The sequence below is a fragment of the Mesitornis unicolor genome, unplaced genomic scaffold (genome assembly GCF_000695765.1).
Source record: "Mesitornis unicolor isolate BGI_N332 unplaced genomic scaffold, ASM69576v1 scaffold2764, whole genome shotgun sequence".
Taxonomy (NCBI): domain Eukaryota; kingdom Metazoa; phylum Chordata; class Aves; order Mesitornithiformes; family Mesitornithidae; genus Mesitornis; species Mesitornis unicolor.
Window position 1 is genome coordinate 24,765 of NW_010179220.1, and position 23,784 is coordinate 48,548.

General features: G+C 36.5%; 1 protein-coding gene across 1 annotated transcript in view; it reads right to left on the reverse strand.

Moving 5' to 3' along the window:
* The window catches only part of ANKIB1 (ankyrin repeat and IBR domain containing 1), a 57,058-nt gene that overhangs the window by 18,859 nt on the left and 14,415 nt on the right, over positions 1-23,784 (reverse strand). Inside the window, exons 2-8 of the mRNA XM_010182680.1 lie at positions 19,409-19,709; positions 14,597-14,779; positions 9,343-9,460; positions 5,504-5,712; positions 4,191-4,279; positions 2,295-2,439; positions 888-1,054 (exon numbers count right to left, since the gene is read on the reverse strand). Of these exons, the coding sequence (XP_010180982.1) occupies positions 888-1,054; positions 2,295-2,439; positions 4,191-4,279; positions 5,504-5,712; positions 9,343-9,460; positions 14,597-14,779; positions 19,409-19,709 (1,212 nt within the window). The remainder of the gene's footprint in view (positions 1-887; positions 1,055-2,294; positions 2,440-4,190; positions 4,280-5,503; positions 5,713-9,342; positions 9,461-14,596; positions 14,780-19,408; positions 19,710-23,784) is intronic.

Here is a 23,784-nt window from a genome sequence, read left to right on the forward strand (position 1 = left end):
TTCCTTCTTCCTTTCCATTCATATGGGGAAAGAACTAAAATCAGAAGCATCTTTAATTAAGAGTCTTGTGATATTTGGAATCAAGCAGGTTATTCAGGATCTCTTCTTGCATTATGGTTTCAAATGAAAAATGAAAAGAAGGATTACTCTGTTTGTCTGAATGTCTATACTTTAGTTGACCCTTTTTGATGCGCTTTGCTCTGCACTTCAGAAAAGTATTTCACCACTTTTTTGCTTTTGTTGATACTGCTGTGCCTTCCTCGGAAGTGCTGAAGATGCGCAATGTGAGGAGAGTTTTTTAAATATCTCATGCCTTTTTACTCCTTCTCGAGTTTGTATTCATCTTAAGACTCAATAGAATACAACATAAAGTGCTAATCCTCAAGTGAAACAATGATTAGAGTGATCCTGCAAACAGAATAGCTATCTATGAAGCAAAAGATCCTCCACAGTCCTGTTAAAACTCCAGCTTATTTGATGTTAGTCTACCAAAATCCAGAAGAGCTAAAAATTGCTGATTTTCTGTGCTACAATTCAGAACGCACCATGTTTTAATTATACTACAACTATCCTGAACAGACACAAAAATCCCTCCACCAATATCCTACTTCTCCTCTGTCCCCGCAGAACAGAACATCACAACACTCCACACAGCTGTTTTGCATTTATCAGAGCCAATAAAGAGCAAGACAGTATTACAAATCTTTGCTGTCCCCTAAAATACTAAAATATTTGTGCACGTGAGGTTATTTAGTCCATGGATACAGTCATACACCCTCCCATACAAATTCTTGTTGCACACTTGGTTCTAAGTGGGACTTTTTAATTAATCCTGGGAATAGCAGTGACTGTGAGTTTCTGAAGATGTAGAAGTTTCTAGTACAAACCAGCAGAAAAGATGTCCTTTTCCACAATCTACAGCAGGGGCTTTCAGCATAGGGAAGCTAAGTGTATCTGATCCTGTTGAATTTGATCCTTGTCTTGTTAGCCTTACAGCTCTTTCACAGCCTGGTATAGGACACCATTTAATAGCAGGATTATTTTCAACAAAGGCCTAGGGAGAAAAAAAGAAAAAAGGAAACTATTTCACCACATAAGATCAGATTTCATCACCTATATAAAATAATCTGTGTTCATAATCCTCCTTTAAAAGAACAAAGCCAAAAAGCATAAGGACAATCTTCTAGCTACTTTGAAAAGCTTTTAAAAATAGTTATAAAAAGGGAATAATTTAACCTCCACCTTAAAAATACGGTGGATTGTGGTTTTTTTGGGAGAGGGGGGGTTTAGTAACATCAGTACTCCAGACTTATGCTAAGATGCAAATGGCTTACATCCCAAACAAAATGTTCAATGTGTGCAAGTCATTCCTTTGTGATACGGTTTACTGTAAATTGTTACATACGCACTGGCAATACACTCATTTATAGAACTGACTGTTGTACTTGAAAAGAATTAAACCCTTTTTTTTAATTAAAACAAAAATCCCACAATATATCCCGCCCACAATAAACTTTACGTCAGAACTAGACTATCTCTGGAATTTACCTCCAATATTTTTTGGTTAATGTAGCAGATTAATCAGATCTGGTAATTTAATTTGCATCTTACCATGCAAGACACTGTTATTGTGTATTAAAGAGACTTGTCACACAGAGAAAGTATTGTATTGTAAATGAAAAATTATTCCTTTACTTTCTTTTGCCCTGTCACCACTGATAAAGTAGCACATTATCTCAAAGACTAGTTCATTACTACACTATAAAAGAAAAAAGGTGAATTAAAAGACTGCTTTTAAAAACAAGTTGCAATGAAGGAAATAAACACATTTTAAAAATCAAACAGGAAAACCAAATCAAGCTTTTAACATGAAAACTGTTACTATTTCTGAATGTAAACAACTCCTGGTAGTAAAAATAATCCCAAAAGTCTTAACAATTTTAGATTGCTAACACAAACAAGTCTGCCTGATTAAAAGCTTCGTATCACCTGTTACAAATATAGTTTGATCAAATAATTTTAACAGTATTGCATTAGGTTACACGTAATAGGAGTATTGCATTTGTGCTTAAGGAATAAATATAATGTACCTTCTTTTTTCTCAGTATATATATATAAAATATATATATATTAAACACTGATATCATGGCACATAAGACAGCCAATAATTCAGTATATATATTAATTTGTTAATTTCTACTTGGAAAGTTACAAATATATTGCAGTATTTCACATAGAACTTGTAAGTTATTTTTTTATAAAATGAAGAGTACAGGAACAGTTTGACAATTTACCTTAATGTCAAATTGAAGGTATCTTTTGTCCATCTCCTTGGAAACCACACTTTCTATGATGTCTACAGGCACAAGCTGGAAACAATCATATGCTGGGCAAAAAATGTTGTGAGCTTCACCCTCTTGAATTTTCATATTCAAAAATCTGCCAGAATTTTGCAAGTCAGTATTTGTGAATGAAAAGTAAAAAATAAAATGCTGATGAATACTTTATACTAGGTTCACAGATATTCACATTAATCAATTTGTAAACAAAGAACAGGAAGTATCCCTTTCTGCTCAAAAAGGCTACAGATTTGATGAACAGCGTAATTAAAAAAAATAAAGGAACACTGTCATGGTTCAAAAAGTGAGTACCATCAGCTATGCTTAGCCCTATATGTTTGTGGTTTCCATACCTGCCATTTATCAAGACAGCTATGCAATGTTTAATTAAACTGAGAATTACTTCTAACTTAAATCAGAAGCAGAACATGCAAGTGTAATTAATCTAGGAAATAATTTGATATGCAATTAATTTTTACAACTGTACTAGTCAAAATAGGACTGCTCTTGGAAACAGATTTCTAAATGGATGGAGACCTTTATAAGTCCCTAAGCACCAGAATGCAAGACAGAACGAGCTCTGAAATCTGCTGAAAGCTGGACTCTAACTACCAGTGCACAAGGTTCCTTAGTTTAAAAGCTGTAACTTACTTATTAATCTGACATCAAGGATGATTCTCATCTCATCTAACTTTAATCATCTAAAGGACAGGGCAGCTATCCTAAGTTAGTCACCTGTGATCCTTTAATAGTTAAGGTAGAGAGACTCGCTAATTCAACCCATCTTAGATTCACACCTCAGGATGAGATAACTCAGTCCTGGCTATGCTCCAGGTAACTTAGAACTGACTGGCTCAGAGAGATGAATCCCATCCTGGATGTGCCACCATGAACACTTGCTTGACATTGAACTGTAGCTCTGAGTGCATGCACAAATCGCAGTACACATAGTTCAGCACCCAAATTAGAAGCACCATGTCAAGCCAGTGATCTCTTGGTAACTTCTACATCGTTGCACAACAGTTTGTAAGGCAACAGATATATGACTATTCATCTTATTGCCACTGAAAAGAACTGCCACCTAAAAGCTTACATGGAAGGGAAAGTGCTCTTCCTTAACACAGGAGGAATGGGTTCATTTAAATTGGGCTGATCTGCGGTAGGACTGGCTGTGCTGATACGACACTGTAACAAGACACTACAGTGGTACAGTTCAAGCAGTACAATCTCCTGAATGGGAAAAAAGATGACTATAGAGGCACTGCATACAGTTATAATTAATCCTGCGAAGTACGATTAATATTTATGCTAGCATAATTATCCATGTCTGAGTACTAGCATGGCTATTCTGACTTTTAAAAAATATGCAGTAACAAGAGCATTACACTAATAGAACTTTTAAGCTAAATCTACTCCTCAGTTATTAACCCTCAACATAAGAAGACATTTTAATTGTTTTTCTGACTGGAAATGGATTTATAATGACTAAGTTTAGTGTGCTAAACTAAGAGATGGAATTCAGCATGTGCTTTATTTAGAAAGTGTAAATCCCAATGCTGCCAACATCACACACACTGAGCAAATCAAGAGTAGACACATCTATTTACACACAGGCTTGAAACATTAATGCTTTAGAGTTTTGCTGGATCAGGACCAAAACAAACGTTACGTAAGCCTGAAACAGTTGATGACCACTTTGGGCAACAACTTAAATATCCAATAGGGTCAAACCAGCAACACTTTGAAACCCAAACAGTACTTTAACATTAGCTGTTTATTGTCTCTGGCCTTTCCTCTTCAAAATGCCAAGTATGAAAATTTCACAAAAGATGGAAAAGTACATATACTCACGCCTCCCAGCATGCTCTGCAGAAGTCATGTCCACAAGGCATGTCCACTGGGTCTTCAAATATAGAAATATTACACATACAAATGTCACACTGTAGATGAAAAAATACTTCTGATTAAGAAATACCCTAAAGCCTTTCATATTGTTAGCAGGACACGTTATGTTGGAAAATCTCACAAAAAAATTAAAGAAGTGCTTAGTAGAGGAGAAAATATAACTGTAATCAGAAAAAAAGTTATTTAAGCTACAGAAATACACTGGGATTTAGACACACTAGATATCATTATCCAAATCTGCATTCCTGGCTTATGGACAATCAATGGTAAACAAAACACACTGTAAAACTGAAGACAAGTATTCTTTCATTACACGCTTTGAGAAACCTGGTCTAGTGGGAGGTGTGCCTGCCCATGGCAGGGGGGGGGTTGGACTGGATGATCTTTAAGGTCCCTTCCAACCTAAACCATTCTGTGATTCTGTAATTAGGAAATATTCCCTGACAATATTTAACTGCTAATGTAAATAAACCTACGGTAACATTATTCCTTCTATAGAGCTTCTTTTTCAGCATTTTACTATTAAAGAAATGAAAGATTTCTATTCAGGAATGCAAAATCTTAAATTGAATATGAGATCTAGGGATGATCCAGTTGCACGACTGCATATAAGATTCTAGAAAAATGCTTAGGTCATGGAGCAAAAGTTTTATAATGCTGCAGCTGCAGATTATTAAAAAGAGAACTCTGTCTTCCAAAAGAACCACACTGATTTTAATGAAAGGCCCTTTCATATTTCGAATTTGCAATAACCTTGTAAACCACTTGAAAGCAGCCCACACACAGCAAAAGTAATTATAAGCTTACAGTACACCAGTGGGGTGACATTTCGAAATGCGGACAAGGAGAATTTTGTTTCACAAAGAAAAAATTTTCTAAAGGCAGGGTTCACAGCATTGAGCACATTCAGTGAAATGGACAGTATGAAAGTGAACATCTTGGTAAGTATGAGATGAGATGAGAAGCTCAAAAGAGCCAAATGCCCTGATGTGACTGTAGCTGGCTAAAATGCCACTTTGTAAGTGACAGCCAAGGTGAAAACGGTGCTTTATATTAGCCAGATGCTGAACTGTGTTATTATATAGAACATTGAAGGTGTCAGCTTCTCTGTTCACCACTTTTGGAAAGAGTCATTTTACACCTTTACAAACATATTTTCAGAATGAGATGACAATGCAGCTCTCCCGTCCATGTAGGTGCGCTATGTTTTGCTATGAGCTTGCTTGCCCCGCTACTTTCAGATCTATTTATAATCTTACCACAGCTGTCTCAATGTCTCCCGGTGAGGGGCTGATTTCATCGGGGGAAGTCACAGAAGAGCGAGTAGTGCGTGGAGTTCGTGGAGAAGGGAGCGTATCCCATGCGTTGTATCCACTTGGGGGGGGAGTTGGCATCTGAACCCCTGAACGCTGGCAGCAGTTCTCCGGATTAGACATCCATGCTTCAAGTAACTTCTCCCTGTCCCAGTCTTCGATAAATATAAAGATACAGGAAATTATGCAGGACAATTCTTAAAATATATTTTGTAACTGCATCCTCAGAAGAATGTATAAACACTAAACTAAAACATTTAGAAATAAATAAATATGATAAAGTATAAGTGAATGGAACATTACACATTAAATTTTACAGAACACCTCCCAAAATTATACATGATGCAATGTATTTACGTAAATAATTGTATCACAAGCATCTCCTTTCCCTGTAATAACAGCCTTAGATAAAATTATTTTTATTATTTGTTTACAGCAATTGCAGTAGATGCAAGACTCAATCAGAAACCAGATCTGCAGTGACTTGCAAAGACAGATGAAAATATAACACTGTTGCACCACAGAATTTCCAGTATCTTCCCTTTCTATGAAAAAAGTAATTGTTCAATATGGATTCACTTTTACCTATTGAGGTTTTTTAAGATGAAGCCAATTGCTACAAACTAAGGAAGAAGACTAAGATATAACCGGATTACAAAAAGATTTATGACCTAATGAGTTACCAGTCTTTATATGTGCATATGAGTGATGTATTTCTGGGGAAAAAAAAGAAAAATAGCCACCTGATTGCAAAAAATATTTCATATGTTCTTACTACATATTTATTTTATAATTGTTACTGAATGCCTCACTTTTATTCATAATTAACATTTCCAATTTATATACAAAAATGAACTAGTGAAACAGATTTTATTATATAGGAAGATCCTAAAACTAATTAAAATATTTCTTAATCATTGTTTGAAATGTTTTATGTTTCTGATTCCTAAGAGTAATACTAAAGATATCTCAAGAATAGCATTTTTTCTATTAAAAATACCTAAAAATTCTTCTTTAAATAGAAATTTATCAAATTCCTATATGGATTTGAATCTAGAAGAACCAGCACTATGCACAGATGAACTAGAATTTCAGGAGGAAAGAGAAATTTCTCAATTTTTTCCTATTGCTTCAAATAAATGTTTTAAAGTTGTTTTTTTTCAAGGTTAGGTACACCTACTGCAAACTTGATGCTATTAACCAAAAGATCTGTGTTGGTTTTATTGAATTTTAGATTTCATAAGAAAAAGATAAATAGTAGTCCTACACTGTATTAATGCTGGGAAAAAAAAGACATGTTCACTGAACTTGGCAAAAATATTGCCCCTGCCAAGGAACGATTACTATCATGCTAGAATATACTCCCTCCTAATATGAAGAAAGCCTTTGAGCGGGAGATGATTCACTGATCATATGCTTACTTTTCTAAGCTAAAACATATTATGGGGTAGTTCAATTTCATTTCTTTAAAGACATGGACCCTGAATATATTTACACTTCAAAAATTGTAAATTTTATTAGCACTTTTCAAATTATTCTGATCTTATAATCTTTCAGAGGGGATCTGACTGATGCTAAGATACAGATAAAGTTTGATAAAAGTTTTATTGAGCTCCTTCGCTTGTACGGCGTCTTTAAAATTACTCATGGTTAAGACACACTACTAAATGGATTCCACTGTGTTTTCTTCACTAACTTATGAGTTTTGGTAAAATATCACGTAGTTACATTTGCTTGATTGCCTCTCTTTTATCCTGAAATTAACTGTTGTATAATGAACTAGAAGAGAAACAGGGATTTGTTGAAAAACTGTGAAATTATTTATTTTCATTACTGCCATAATGATTTTTTTTATCTTGGCCCCAACTCTGCATACTTCTGTCTCTTAATTGAAAGGAAAAAAAAATAAAGAAAAATAGACTCTCACAGCCCGTGTCAGTAAATTGATATCGTACAATATATTGTACTATCGCACAATATCGTATATAGTATGATATATAGTACAATAAAAGAAATCAAAGTTTGTTGGATTAAATATTACATGCTTTAAAACTATTAAAAGTAGTACATAAGAATGATCTTTCCAAGAATTTAAAACAATTTTCAATATTAAGTGTGAATTAAGTCAAGATTTCACATTATTCTTTTATGAATGTCAAGATTAAATGTAAAAGCATTACAATTTTGGTATCTGATGTTTCCCAATTGTCTAAGCCTTTGTAAATAGCTCACTTATTCCCTTTACCAGGCTGAACCAATTCTATGTCTTAATTTCAAATAAAATAAATTCTGTTTGAGTAATTTCCAGTGTAGGACTATAGCTACAGGCAAAATAGCTGACTTTCTCATGACTTGCAAATTGTCTGTGCTTCTTTCTCTGCACTGGCCAATTGCATTAAGTTACTGCTGCATCACTAAGACAACATCAGTCGAATGACCTTTGCAACACAGACTGATTTCTTCTCAGCTTTCCAGCCCTGGTTGCTAGATGCTGGCAGACATTTCTCCACAGTTTACATCAACCTCACTGCTTCTGGACTTACTATGGACTGTGCTGTAAGTCTGAACAGTATTGCCACAATTTCCTTCTTCAAAACATCTGCACAGGTTACAGAATCTGCCTACCCATTTAATCAAATATTTTGCAATATTTAGCCTTAATGAGGGTATTCTGAGAATCCAAAATAGCATTCATATTCATTATAAAAATTAAACAAATAATCAATGTTACAAAAAACATATATGCAAAGACTGTGCCTTAAATATCATCAGACTGACACAAGTTCATGTTGACTTAACTCAATGTTAAAAGGAACACAAATACCAACTATTGAAAATAACGCAAGAGACGAGTTTCAGGTACCGTATCTCCTCATGAAAGTCTGTCAAATGTTGTTTAAAATAATGTTTTCCCTTTTCACTTTTCCGTCTCTTATTTTCACAAGGAGCCCACAGAAGGAATACGGTATAAAAACTCAATCCAGCAATATGGTCATGAGCATGCAAACCATTAACTGCCCGAGTACTTCCTTTGACATACAGTGACAATGCAGATGCTTCATGTAAGCCTAAGTTCTGAATACTGAATCAAAGCCTAAACCTTCCACTGAGTTTCAATGAGATACTTTTGTCTGAAGCAAACACACTGAATTCAGTATATCCCCATTCTGAAAACCCCAGTTTAAATTACAGGACAAGAGCACGGACTGATTTCCGTGAAATTAAGCTAGTTACAGATATACCCGTGGAAAAGTATACCCTGTATCAACAGAGTAATTATAAAAATCCTTCCAAGGACATACACTCATATGCTTTAAAGCCCAAGGCAATTTCCAACCATTTATTACAATGGTCAGATGGCTTTTATTGTAACAACAATAAAAAAAATTTTGATCCATTTTTATAGGCCAATATATAGTGGCAGAAAACCAATGGTTTGACATAAATAGGTACAATGAATTTGACTTTTTGTCATATAAAACCATGGAAGTTCTACTTCCATGTCTCTTAGTAAAATAGGAAAGCTCTGTTTCTCCACACTGCTCAAGTTAAAATGTCTTCTATTATAATTTCTAGTATGAAACACTTTTCTACCAGCTTTCCTGTCTGCCTCAGTGCTTGCTGACATACTGCAGCTGTATTTCTTTCTGAAGTACTGTGTGAACTGTTTCCTGGTATTTGATTAACCACTGCTTCTCTTTTACTTGGAAGTAAAAAGTAAATATACAACTGCAATTTTGATTTTGCTGAAAGCAGTTTCTTTAGTCTCTAAGGTTTCGGATTACCATGTGCCCGAAGTAGAGCTTCTGCAGTAAAGAGCGGGGCTTGGAGCATGTCAGCAGATTCCACGATCAGCATATCCTTAAGCCTTCGCAGGTCCTGAAGTCTCAGCCCCTCATATGGCTTTGAGAAGAAGAAGAAAGACTATTTATGTCCAGCAGTATTCTCCAGTTAAGTCTTTATTTCCATATTAAAATGAAAACATTCAAAGCACTGTTACTGATCATCATCTCAACTGTGAGCTAACATGTGACAAAATATATTCATTGTGGAGACCAATGACCATGCAAAGCTACATGGAAACACTGTAATTTTGCAATATTTATAGTATGATCTTTGCACATTTCAAAATTTGAAAGACAGTATCTCTACAGTTCTACACTATAGTCGGAGGCTATGTTCAAATGATGCCTAACACTGATTCTCTCTCAAGAAAACCCCTAGATTTTCACAGAATCCAGCTGAATTTTGAAGTGATTAAACCTCATGTACTGTGGCATGGATATAGGAATGCATGCCTAGATTTGAACTCAGGATTTCAGGTGAGAGCGAGAGAAAGGTCAGGTTAACATGCATTGCATATAGATTCTCTGACACTAACTTTATACATGAATTAAGACCCATTAACTTTGAATTGATCTGGAGGAGGATACATTGAGACATTAGATAGTAAGAAGGGATACGTTTGTGAACAGAATCAGGTACAGGTCTTTTAAGGCAATATCTATGCACACAGAAGCAGAGAAGTCAGTCACGAATAGGACAGATGAGACACTCAGTTAGAGGTTCACAGAAACACAGAATGGTTGAGGTTGGAAGGGACCTGAGATGTCATTTGCTCCAAGACTCCTGCTCAAGCAGGATCACCCAGAGCCAGCTGCCCAGGACCGTGTCCAGACGGCTTTTGAATACCTTCAATGTTGGGGAAACATTGTACATGAAGATGTCAAAACCCTCCTTGAGGAACAGTGGCCAACTCTGATAGCCCTACACAGTCAGAGCAGATCATCCAGCTGCCTTCCTGGTCTGGAGATTCAACCCTTATTATAGCATTAAAAAAGGTAAAATTAGAAAGACAAGATTCTAAATTAGCTCCAACCAAGATACTAGAGATGCATACACATGGTTTGCAGACTCCTTTTTAAAACCAAAAAAGGAAGAACATGACAACAAATAGTATATTTGTTAGTGTTGCACAGGGAAAATGCCCAAAAGGTAGAAAAAACAGTGGGAGGATATGCACAGAAATGGTATGTAAAAAAATTATTCTTACATGCAATGGTGCTATTTATACAAAGGATAGCTAAAAAAAGATTAAAAGCATTTGACATAAAACTGGTGTGTTCTCAGGACTAATTAGGAACCTGGCCACCAAATGGCAAATGTCTTCACCAATTTGGAGAAGAAAGGACATAGAGCAGCAGCAATAACAAATAACCACACTTAACAACATGCATCATTATTATTTACTATCTGTATTTTGATTTTATGTAAAGCATAGTCCAGGACTCTCCAGTGATAGCTAATATGCACATACATGCAGGCATGCATACATAGACACAAAGCAAAAGACCGACTCTTTCCTTAGAAGTTTACAATCTAAGTAAAAGTCCACTGTGTGCATAACCCTTTGAGGACAACAAGCAGAAGGCATAAATGAGGGGGAGAAATGGGATACCCTGGGCTTCTAAATAACTTTCTTCTTCTGAGGCACCTACTCTAAAAACATAACATGCTTCCTACATTCTAGATATCATAAAAACTATAAAATGCATCTAAAACCAGAACTGACTCCCACAAGGACCTCTTCTGTAAGCTAATCAGTGATAGAAACAATTACATCTCAATACTAGAAACTTTGTGATCAGCAAGAGTAATGGTGCCACAACTCTGCACTGGGTCTTTGTCCTTTTTGAGAAAGAAAAGCAGAGGGGAGATGGACTGCAAGTGTCTTGACCTTTATCTTGATTGCCCAAGGTCAGGGAGTTTCTGTATGTCCTTCCTTCCATTGCTGATCCTGCATGACTCAGTAAAGGACAATCTGAACGTTAATGGCTTGCACTGAAATAAATCTGGGCCACTTGATTCATAGCATGCTGGAGTTTGACTGACCTATTTAATTTCTCACAAAAGTGATAATTTATAAAAACATGCCAGAGAGGCAGGGATACAAACAGCTGGGTGCCTGAATGATTATAATTGCACGAATATACTGCAAAAAAAAAAAGGGAAGCAAAGAGTAAATCGTCTTGGCTGAACCTGAACTGAATTTTGAATTGCAGTTGTAAAACAAGTAGCTTTGTCAGCAGTCACTTCTTGAAGCCCACATACATCATAAAAAGAAATGTCTTTTCTGTTAAATCTACAGCATACATGCATATTTTAAAACCTAGTATTTTATCATGAACTGCATATATGCTTAGAAATATATTTAACTGATCGGTTCTAGGCCAACACTGCCAATTATCTCCCTCGAGTAACAGACTATTATATTATCTCAGCTGGAGCACTCCACACAATCTAGCAGGGATATGGGGATTCTGCAGTTTTGAAAAATCCTAATTTTATCTTTCTAAGTAATGAGGGAAATATGTCTTAAAAATCTGTTTGAAACTTTAGCTACTTGTTTCATAATATAATGTATGAGCCCACAGAAGAAGCTTAAAGAAAGGACATTTTAGCCTCGTACTATTAAGTAGCCTAATCTGGAAATTCCAGAGTGAAGACTTTATACAATGAGAACCCTTAAAAATGTCCATCTGTACAAGACATAGTCTTGCAGAGACTTGCAGGACAGTCTTTAGTTATACGGATGTATATCCTTTATGTAATAGCATAGAGGTTTGTTTTTAACTACTTCAAACATCAATGATTTATCTCTGTGCTGCCATATGCTGTAAAGGATTCTGATTACAGCTCATGAGGCTCAGAGACCTCTTTCAATACTCATTTATGGAGGAGCTCTTTATTGATATTTGCTGTGAAAAGGGCATTGTTCAATATTAGCATCATTTAACTATATCACGATTTTGGAATATACAATTTGAGTTACTACTTTAAGTCACTGGCGAGCTTCTCACTACAGCTTTCAGCCCTTTTGACCTCTCAAGGGTCTTTCTTTTTAGCTATTTTCTTCTCAATTTTTTACCACTAATATTTAGATATCATAATTTATGTAACTGTTTTTCTCCTGAAAGTACTTTTAATATGTAAGCTGATTATTTTAACAGTTCATTTCAAACTACTATTATTATTTTCTTCAATTTTAAAGTACCATTAAAATAGACATGGGCAAAGTAACTCCTTGCTGCAGTGATAACTATATAATTGAACAGTGTCAAATATACTTCATGTAAATACCCTCCTTTATGAGTGGACAGAGTTCTATTGTTAAAGGTGTCCTATATTTTTAAAATTATCTATACTCCATTTAACTCATTCAAGTATATGCACTATATGTATATATCTTAACTATGCGTAGTTCCCTTCTCTCACTTAATAAACCATTCTCTATCTGTAGAGAGAAAGTACATTTTAATAATCTTAGATAAATATTTGTATTTATGATCTTTGCATTATACATATACTACATCAATTGTGGAACTGAAGAAAACCATTCCAATTACTATATGCTCAATACATCTGTGACGCTCAGTAGCAGTGTATTTCTACAGCATTCAGAGACACATACGTAAAATGAACTAAGAAACTATATACTTTGCTATAGCAAAATGTATTTATCTGAGTCTGACTGAGAGCCAAAGCTATTCTGGATGATCTGCTCTGAAGTACTGCTCATCTCCAGGTGTTTCTTACGTAAGTTTAAAACACTGCATGATGTGATTGAAATGGATGTGACAGTTCTCTTCCAGGGATACATCACCAACACAAGTATGCTCCCATGCTAGAATAAACAGCAAATTAAAAGACTGCAAATAAAACAACCAAAACCTGTAAAAGCAGTTTAAAAATAATCAGTTATAGTCATGTAATTTAGTGTAACTTCAATTAGATTTAAAAGATAAAATATATAAACTTAAATTTTATATAATAGGTATTTTTTGAGATTGTTCATCAACAAATAAAGAGAAAAGAAGCAGGACAAGAAGGTAATCTGAAATACTCTCCTGGCTTGTTTTCTAATACCCTTTCCACTGTCCACACTTCATAGACAGATCTTATTATGCTGCAACTAACTAAAGTGTTAAGAGTCACACTTTATATACTCCATTCTGAAAATATTTAGCATTTGCATTTTATACAGAGAAATACAGATTATGTGTGTGTTGGTGCATTGTTTTCCTTCCAAACTGCATCTTGTGGAAACACACTTAACAAACGTGTCTGAGTTTCAAAACTATTTGCTACCCATCTTTAACTGCAGTCTCTAACTTGATCACTAGAAATGTTTGAGGTATACTAAAAACAAAAGTAAAATATAAATGTTGCTTTAAGAATATGCTTCAGGGACCACTGTATTAAAATCAGATTTTAAAAGGCTATGTAACTGTATGACAAATGGATTTTATTCAGAAACCCTTTTGGAAGGAGTGAACTGAACTGCTGAAAGATGGACACTGTCCTTATCAAATCACAGTCTTCCACAAGGCACACCAGAATTAATGCAAATTTGTGTCAGTGAATTGTCTTTCTCTTTTAAAAACTGACTTCAAAATAACATCACCTGTTATTACCTGGTTTTCATAGAAGTTCTGGTATTCAGTAGCTTCAGCCATCATGTTATAAAACAAGTAAGTAAATGCACTGTTTTGAAATCCTGCACTACTCAGCTGGTTTTTGGTGACATTCAACCCTGTCTCAGTCTATGAAAACCCACCAGAACATTTTCCTTAATCTATCCCACAGATGTTCTCCTTTTCATATTTTCTCCTGCCCTCATTCTTAGACAGAAAGGCATTTTAAGAAATAAAAATATGTAAAAAATGTTTGGTTTAGAGCTATTGTTTCCCAACTTACTGGCCTCATTGTATTTCCTTCAGCCTCAGAGCCTGCAACACTTTCAAGACAGTCCACATAATTAAGTATATGAATAAAACTTCTTTTTAGTTCTGACAATGCATTGGTTATGTTCTCTGAGCTTAACATGAAAGCTAAAAAGAGCTGTGTTAAAAACAAATTGTTTACAAATATACAGTACAAAGTACAGGACCTACTGAAATACTTTGCAGAATCTTGTCACAATGTAACTGCTACAAACATAAATGTGTAAAATACCCCAAATTTAAAGTATCCTCTGACCTCTTTCTTGTCTAAAGCAGCATATTCAGCTTCAATGCTTTCAGCTTCAGGATCACGTGAAAATACCATTCGAGATTCCAGGTTAAGAGCCAGCTCCTTGTGGTGTTGTTTCTCTGCACAGTCACATGGAGTATCTTTATTTTCATTTTCTGCAAACAAATCTCCACCATGTTTTACTAGAAGCTGAAAAGTAAAATGGTGATGTAAACAGTTATTAATTACCAACTCTAATAATACTCAAAAGAAAACACATGTCAGTTAAGAAGAGAACAAACAATATGAACAAGGAAAACAGAGAGACAAATATAACAGCAATGGCCTATGGGAAACAAATATTCTCTATTGTTATTAAATAAATTTCCGTTTGATTTCATACATAATTATACCTATACACACCATAATTCCACAGAACCACAAAATCTCAGAAATATGTGAGAAGGCAATGCTGTACAATATGTCTCTGTTAGGTTTTAAAAAATCTGCTAAAACTAAAAATCTGCTCTACTGATATGGTCAGTGCTCCATAGAAAATAGGAGGTCATCAAGTACTTGGCAAGATGGAACCAGATACACCTCTAAATATTCTTTATATATGGGTATAACTCCACCATTCTTCCCAGCACTTGTACACTGGTGGCGACAGAAAATGGGAGAATCCTTGGGTAAGAGGGAAAATGCAGTACTAAATCACAGAAAGCACATAGTACTACTGGCAACTCAGTTTCGAGGACATGAGAAAAGCGAAATGAAGTAATTCTAATAATTCTAATGTGGTCTAGTATTATGCCATTTCACCAGTCTTCTCCCTTGCCAGAAACCACCCAGAAACGTAGTCTCTAGATAGCAAATGGTAATCATGCTGCTCTCATTGCTTTGCCAACATTGCCTCCTGCTATAAACTCATCCGATATAAGCAAGGACAACAAATGCCACAAATTTTAAAGGCCAACAGTGGACCATTTTGCTGATTTATTATGACATCTTTATAACATGTGCTACACCTCTAATGATGGAGCACCCAGGACACTCACTCACTACTAAAATGATTCATCTTATTTCTAAATAAAACTAAAATCTATAAACATTATCTTGCCTTCAGACCATGACAGCTGTAACAATGCTATCCTGTATTTTTAGCCAGGATATTTAAAAACTCAGCTTCTAATTTTTACACTTCTAAAAAAAGGTTAAATTTCCCAAAAAAGATCTGCTCTACACATAAACCTTTTAGATCATGATCAGTCACTTACTTTTCTCTTCAGCAGATTGTATTTCCTGCACCTGTCACTCTAAAATACGGAATGTATTTTACAAACTTGGAATAATTCTTGTAGATTCTTTGGAAACTTTTCCCACAAAATCCAAAATAAAAGAGATGCAAACCCCAAAATACCACAAAACAGTGCAAACCCAAGATTTAGTTGAGAAGATATTAGTGTCATTAAGTACGACAGCACATTTTATCTTCATAGCAGAGTCCCAGGTAGACATAAAGATAATACTAAAGTAATTGTCAAGATTCTCAGCCTACAGTTACCTTGTTCTAACTAAAGTTCCTAATATTGCCAAAACTTTGTTAACTTGAGTTTCACATTCTGTCTGTACATTTTAAACTCTAGCAGAAAATTAACTGAGGCAATCAAAACACCTTCTGAGGAAGAAAAATAATAAATATACTTGAAAGAACACTCCATAGACCTATGCTGCTTGAAATGCGCAAGATAAGGAATATGCAAATGAACAAGTTTTTAATAACGATGTCATATTTCTCTGGAAGCACTGTTAAAAAGGCTTGTGTCTCTTAAGTAATTAAAAGGAGATAAATAATTTAAATAACCACATTAACAATTTAAACAATCACAACAATGCCATTTAATATGCCAAATATGCTGTGATAAGAGTGTAAGTTAAATCTTTTTTCTATTCAGTTATTTGAGGAAGGCACATTACATTTGTCCTAACTACCTTTAGCAATGGGTTCCACACTGCTGTTCCACTCAGAGGAGAAATTTAACACATGTGAATGGAGCAGCATTGAGACTGCACATTTGACTGCCAACTCTGAAAAAATAAACTAGTAGGTGGCTCACCCACAAGAAACTATGTTTGTTTTTCCTTTCCTTATGTGGGTGTGGTGAGGACAGAGGCTGGGGTTTTCCTGAAAAGTTACGGAAAAAGAAAGAGATGATTAAAGAGGAATGCTGCTCTCAAGTGGGAGTAATCATCACAAAACTGGGCAAAAGTTGCTCTTGGGGTTCAAAGTGACCTTGAGTTTACTGAAGAGAGGGAAGATGGCTTGATGATTAGGCAATTCAGTATTTTATCTCTTTTTCTTTTGCTAAGAATTTTAACCCTCAAATGCTTCCAGAAACAAAGAGGTAATTGTTAAATTCCTCCACTAAGCTGTGTTTTGAGCTTTGCATAATGCAGTGTTCCTGTTCATAGCCCTGTTCCTGTTGAAGGAGTTAGAAGGAGTCCAGACTATACTGCAGGACTTAAAATATCTCAGATACTAATCTTAGGATCCAAGGTCCTCAACCCTATGCTACGGCACATAGCAGAGCTTGAACTTTGGGGTGTACTGTATGTTTCCAATGTAGGAAACATGATTAGTTAGACTACATAACTGTGTCCAAACTCTGGCAAATAGCGATCCATGTGGATCAGACTGTAAATATTCTTCTTCAAAGACAAACTGAAAGCAAACTAGAGTCAGAAATGGTTTAGTCAATTGAACAGTATGTAGTCATGATAACATAACCCACTTTATATAATTAAATGGAGAACTAGCAGTCTAGTAGCTGGATTCATCTAATGAATTATATCACAGACAGTGAGAAATAGAACGATAACTTGTGAAGAAACACACACCATTAAATTTCATGATGAGTTTAAAACCAATTGATTTTACAGTCTGCAGCTAAAAGCTGCAGGCCAGCTCCAGAACCATAATTTACACTGCAGCGACTGTGATTCTTTTTGACACTACAGTCTGCCTGGATCTTACATTTGGCTCATGCTCTTGAAACTGACATTTTTGAACAAATGTGGCTACCTCTAATACCAATGTATAGCCCCATTTCAGGGCATGAAGGCAGAACGATTGAGGCAGAAGACTCCTTGCTCAAATTCCTTGTAAATCTGAATTCTAACTTATCTGGGGATCTCAACTGTAGAGATAGAGACAGAAGACAAGGAAGTAAGGGTTTCTGTGGATAATGTAATTGTTCCTTCTTTTTGCAGTATATATTGATGTGGGTCCAACAGTAAACACTTTACGAGTCAGCATAATGCACATATTATTTCAAAAATGTAAGCAAGCTTATAAATACCAGAAATTGAAATCTGTTGGAAATTGGTTACTAAATTTTTCTTCTGTTTACCATTTCACTACCAGAAGCAACTGTTCTCACATCGAATTATTTTATTTGAGTGTTCTTTACCGGCTTTGCTCAAAGAGTTCATTAAATGCTAAATCCTGATATCACCCATTTTCTGATATGACATGCAGATTAGTCCTCTAATGTACAATGTTTAAAAACAAATGGATCTTCTTGGGGAAGGCTAGGTAGAACAACTGTGACTGAAAATTTAGCAAAAACAAGGTGGTTTAAAAGAGAGGAAAATAGAAAAGTACACAGTTCGTTGCAATTAATATTTTGTTTATCAAATCTAAAAAGAATTAAAAGCTGACAATCAAGATAAAAGCAGTATTAACACAGACCTAGGAGACAGCTTGATATTTGTTTACAAATCAATCGCATCATAAGAGGCACTAAATTAATCATAAAAGAAATAAGAAAAAATTCATTCTAGTTGACAGGGAAAGCCAGGCAATAATTGTGTGTAATTCAGTTACCACGTAGATAATTCGCTGAGTGTAATTCAACTAGCAATGACTTCCCTTCCTAGTGAAACTCAGTAAGTGTGTAAACAATTTCTAGGGATGTGTTAAAGACAAAGTGCTAGCATGGAGCTTGCTGAGCTGTAACAACAGAGGGCAGAGAGGAAAGAAGGTACAGGGGCAAGATTTAGGCTGCGATACTGGGGGTTAAATACTGAAAACTAATGGCAGCATCCTCTTGATTCCTGATACTTGATACTGATTCTTGATACTGAGCAAGGGATCAGAGAGACACAGTCTCAAGTTAATATTATCCAGTGACAGGATGTGTGGGAATAGTTCAAAGTTGCGCCAGGGGTGGTTTAGACGAGACATTAGGAAGCATTTATTTACAGAGAGGGTAAATGTTGATAATTCAAAATGTCACCATCAAAGAGTCACTCAGTAACAGTTCCCAAAATGTACTTATGTTCACTATTCCTGCAGAATCAGAAAAAGACAAATAACCCCCTGCCTAATTTCAAAAAGTGGTACTTTAAGGACATCAAACCTGTTCTTAAAACTTGAACAGCATTTCTCAGTCTCAGCTACAGAACAGGATTAAAAAAGCTCTGATTTTTCTCTCAGGCAGTTATTTCACTTCTCTTTACACATACAGGGATACCTATGCCTGTAATTATTATTTCCCATTTTTGTAACCTACATGAGTCTTCTTTGTGCTGAGGAGTTTATGTCATGAAGTTAATGTACATATATGTAATCCATTTTTTTCCATTGCTCTCTACAGACAGTGTACATTTCGGGCTGCTTATCTTTATCATTTTTTCAATTAACGAAAAATTGAATTAAAAAGTTAATTCAATATGCTCTATCAGATTTTTCTTTCCCCTGAAACAGCTTTGTGAAACACTGTACATGTCATTTACTAATAGCAGTACACAGACTTGTGATTATGTTTCAAATTTTACCTCGACACAGGTTTTCATCCCTGAAGCAGCAGCATAGTGCAAAGGTGTATTTTTTTTGTTATCGACAGCATCAATGGCTGCTCGTTCATATTGTCCTTCATCTAGCTTTGCTCCCTTCCACTTCAGGATCATTTGCAGACAGTCTGCTCTTCTGCAGTCATCTTCTGAGGGTCGTGTCAGGCGAGGATGAAGAGCTCCTTCTGAGATCATGATCTGAGGTCCCATACACAGTAAGTGCATAGATGTCTCATTGTGCACATTCCGTTTATTTGGGTTACCGTCTCTAACAAAAAGGAAAGTTCTGCAAGGGGAAAAAATAGAAGAAAAATATTACCACACAATTCCACTCATTTCCATTGAGTAGTAACGGTCTATTATGACAGCTGTCTTTTCTTCTTGCCAAGATTTTCTTTAGCCATGTGAATGATAAACATTCTTAATTACTACTGAACAGCTCTCCTTCATTTCTCTTAGAAGGCATTTCACCTTAGAAGGGTGAACTACTGAAATATCTTTAATTGCCTGTATTGGGTTTGTGTGGCAAGGTTTTGGTAGCAGGAGGCCCACAGTGATGGCTTCTGTGAGAAGCTGCTAGAAGCTTCTCCTGTGTCTGATAGAGCCAATGCCAGTCGGCTCCAAGACGGACCTGCTGCTGGCCAAGGCTGAGTCAATCAGCAATGGTGGTAGTGCCTCTGTGATAATATATTTAAGAAGGGGAAACAAACTGTTGTGAAAACAGCAGGGCAGAGAGAAGCGAGATGTGAGAGAAACAACTCTGCAGACACCAAGGTCAGTGAGAAGGAGAGGGAGGAGATGCTCCAGGTGCTGGAGCAGAGATTCCCCTGCAGCCCGTGGTGAAGACCATGGTGAGGCAAGCTGTGCCCCTGCAGGCCATGGAGGTTAACGGTGGAGCAGAGATCCACCTGCAGCCCATGGAGGATCCCACACTGGAGCAGGTGATTGCCTGAAGAAGGCTGTGACCCCATGGGAAGCCCAAGCTAGAGCAGGCTCGTGGCAGGACCTGTGGACTTGTGGAGAGCAGGGCACATGCTGGAGCAGGTTTGCTGGCAGAATTTGTGACCCTGTGGGGGATCCATGCTGGAGCAGCTCATGGGAAGGACTCACATTGGAAAAGTTTGTGGAGGACTGTATCTCATGGGAGGGAGCCCACACTGGATCACAGGAAGAGTGTGGGGTGTCCTCCCCCTGAGGAGGAAGGAGCAGCAGAGACAACATTTGATGAACTGACCTCAACCCCCACTCCCTGTCCCCCTGCACTGCTGGGGGAGAGGAGGTAGAGTAATTTGGGAGTAAAGGTAAGCTGGGGAAGAAGATAGGGGTTGGTGGAAAGCGTTTTAAGACTAGTTTTTTTGTTTCTTATTATCCTACTCTAATTTGATTGGTAATAAATTAAACTAAACCTTCCCCAAGTCTGTTTTGCCCATGATGGTAATTGGTAAGTGAGCTCTCCCTGTCCTTATCTTGACCCACAAGCCTTTCCTTATATTTTCTCTCCCCTGTTCACCTGAGAAGTGGAGTGATAGACCAGCTTTGGTGGTCAGTTGGTGTCTAGCCAGGGTCAACCCACCACAGTGCCGTATATAATCACTCTGTCAACGTGTGACATAAATTTTAGTTGGCAAAGTTTACTCTATGATTCTGTATTTTATTGCAATAAATGCTAGTAAGCCACAGGACTAATTAAATAGATAATTTCTTTTTTCTACTTTGTGTCCTGAATAGTCGTACACTTGCTGATTTGCCAATAGATAATGTTAGAGCAACTTATTAAAAATTCCCTCTTCTTCTCCATATCTTTAATGAGATGTTAAGACAATATGAAATACTTTTCCTGCTAGCACTGTATGTATTGAGGAAAGTCTCTATTTGCTTTCTCACTCTAGAGTATATGGAAATGCAACATAATCCAAACCCTCACCTACACAGATGACAGAGGCTTCCAAGAATTTGTCTTCTCTTGAATGCTTTAGAGGCAGTTCAAAATGGATAATAAACTATATTGGCAAAATGGATAAGCTTAAGAATGAAAAGGAAACAGACTGATTCCTGGAACCACAACTCTGATTCCTGACAGCTCCTGCTGCTTCTTGCCAGCTAGGAACTACAGAAGTTACAATTCAGTTCTGAAATGGAAGAACTGAGGCATATCATACAAGCCCTGTGAATCCAAACTTGCTTTAGCCTTTTGAGGTATACTAAAACAATCATTTTTTACTTAAAGGAGGGTGAATGGTAGGAAATGGCAGATAAGACTGGGGTCAGAGAGACAGCAATGATGAAAGAACTCCACGTGAAGGCAGGAGGGACAGTTCCCAGAGAGGTAGTACCAGGCTAGGTGAGAAGCATGGCACACACATTCAAGATACCACTACAGAAACACTTGCACTGCTCTTATAAACCGCCTCACACATAAAACCAGCAGAAGTCACTGTTCATCTCCTCTCCAGGTTGCTCCCTGACTCTAAAGAGTTTGCAGGTATGAAAAAGAGTTCTGGAGTCCTCATGAAGTCAGTACAGGGGATCAGCTTCCACCCTCCTCGCTCTTACCCCTAAGACTGATTAAAAACAGTTCAAATCACTTTTGGTTTGAACCAGGCAGCTCAGCCACCTGAAGGCAGGCACTGCCTAAAATAGAAAATCAGACCATATTGCTTTTGGTGAACAGTGGAGAACAGAAGACCTTAGTAATCAAATTAATAAAAGAAAATGTTATTTACTGCAGTTATTGCCTTATGCTATCATTACAAGTCTAAATGCTACCTTCCCTTGTCCCTGAGTACATCCCACCGGGCACTTAGGCCTTTCTTTCTCAGAGCTCTTCCATGCTTTGTTCAGGACAAAGAAAAATTCTGAAACTATTTTATTAATAAAGGAAGAGGCTACACAGAATGGGTGTAAAGTTTCCCTTTGGGAGATTATTGAAAACAGAACTGGCCAAAAATTTCAGTAGAAAAATTTAGGCACAACTGATCTGGTCCTACAGTGGAAGGATATCCTGATGACAGACATCTGACCAGCTGGATTTCTGTCCTATCTTCCCTCTGAAAACCTCTCAATGGTTGGAGTTCAAAACGAAACTTACTACTAAAATACTCTTCTTTTAAATAAGTGGTAACAAAGTATTCAGACGAAAAGATAAAAGTCTTCTCTGTGTTGCCTTATTTTGGCAGCTAAAATGTTCCTTAGAGAATTCTCTTTCATTCCATGATAGCTGACATGATAGATGCATTTGCTAGGAAATACAAATATGCCAAACTTGAGATTAAAGATGCTGCCAAAAAAGTGATAGCACATTTTGTTTGCTTGGGTTTTTTTATTTTCAGAGAAAAGGGATTTAGCAACTCGGGCAAAATGCTTCACAGCCAATTACATGAAATGATAAGACTAACCAGTGTTAAACACCGCTGAAACTTGCTTGTTTGAATTAGCTGACCATAGTATCAAACAAGAGACAGAAAGAAAAGAGGGGAAGAAGGAGGGGAAAGAACAGAAACACAGGAGAGGGAAGGAGGAAGGAAGGAAGGGAGGAAAAGACAACTCATTGAGAGATAAGGAGGTTAATTCCACAAAGACACTTAGATATGAGAATGTCGGATGCCTTAGATAGGAATTTTTTCAGGTACCCACCCCAAAACCTGGATATAGAAAATACAAGGCTAAATCCAAGTCATCTTGGTCTCTGTGAGATGTAACGTTGGAAACTCAGTAAAATCTGAGTTTCTCTAGTTTTGCTATGAAATCTGTTTCATGATACACCAGTATCTTTCCTTCTGCTAACTCCCTTTCACAATTTCTTTTGTTACATTTTTACTTCAAGTAAAGATCACCCCAACTTAGCTTTCAATGCATTTTTAAACTGTGGTATGAACAGAAAAAAAACCAGAAGTTGTTAGTTTTTCAATTCAGTCGTGAAGTCAAGGTTAAATCAAAGTTTTTTTCCTAAAAAAATTTATTATTCTCTCCTCCCCCTATCCATGACATTTACTCACCATATGTCTCCTAATATTTCATCCCCAAATTCTTGCATTTTCCTTAAGAAAAAAACACACAAACAGATCACACCACTGGGAAGAAAGAGGCAGCAGCTACTGATTGTAAAATACTTAATCTGTGCCTTCTTTTTCGGTAGGTTTTAAAACTAGATAACACTGATGTGCACGGCAACAGGCCTAGCTATTTTTACCTGAAGTCTGTAACACAAGGTGTGTAAAGGTAGCAGACATCTGTCCCCTTCAAATTATATGGAATTATATGAGAAGAAAGTGTGATAAAGAAGGGGCCAGATTCCCTCTGCAATCACTACAGAAGACTGCGGTGCAGGAGCAGAAGTACTGGTTTGTGTAGCAGCATTCAGC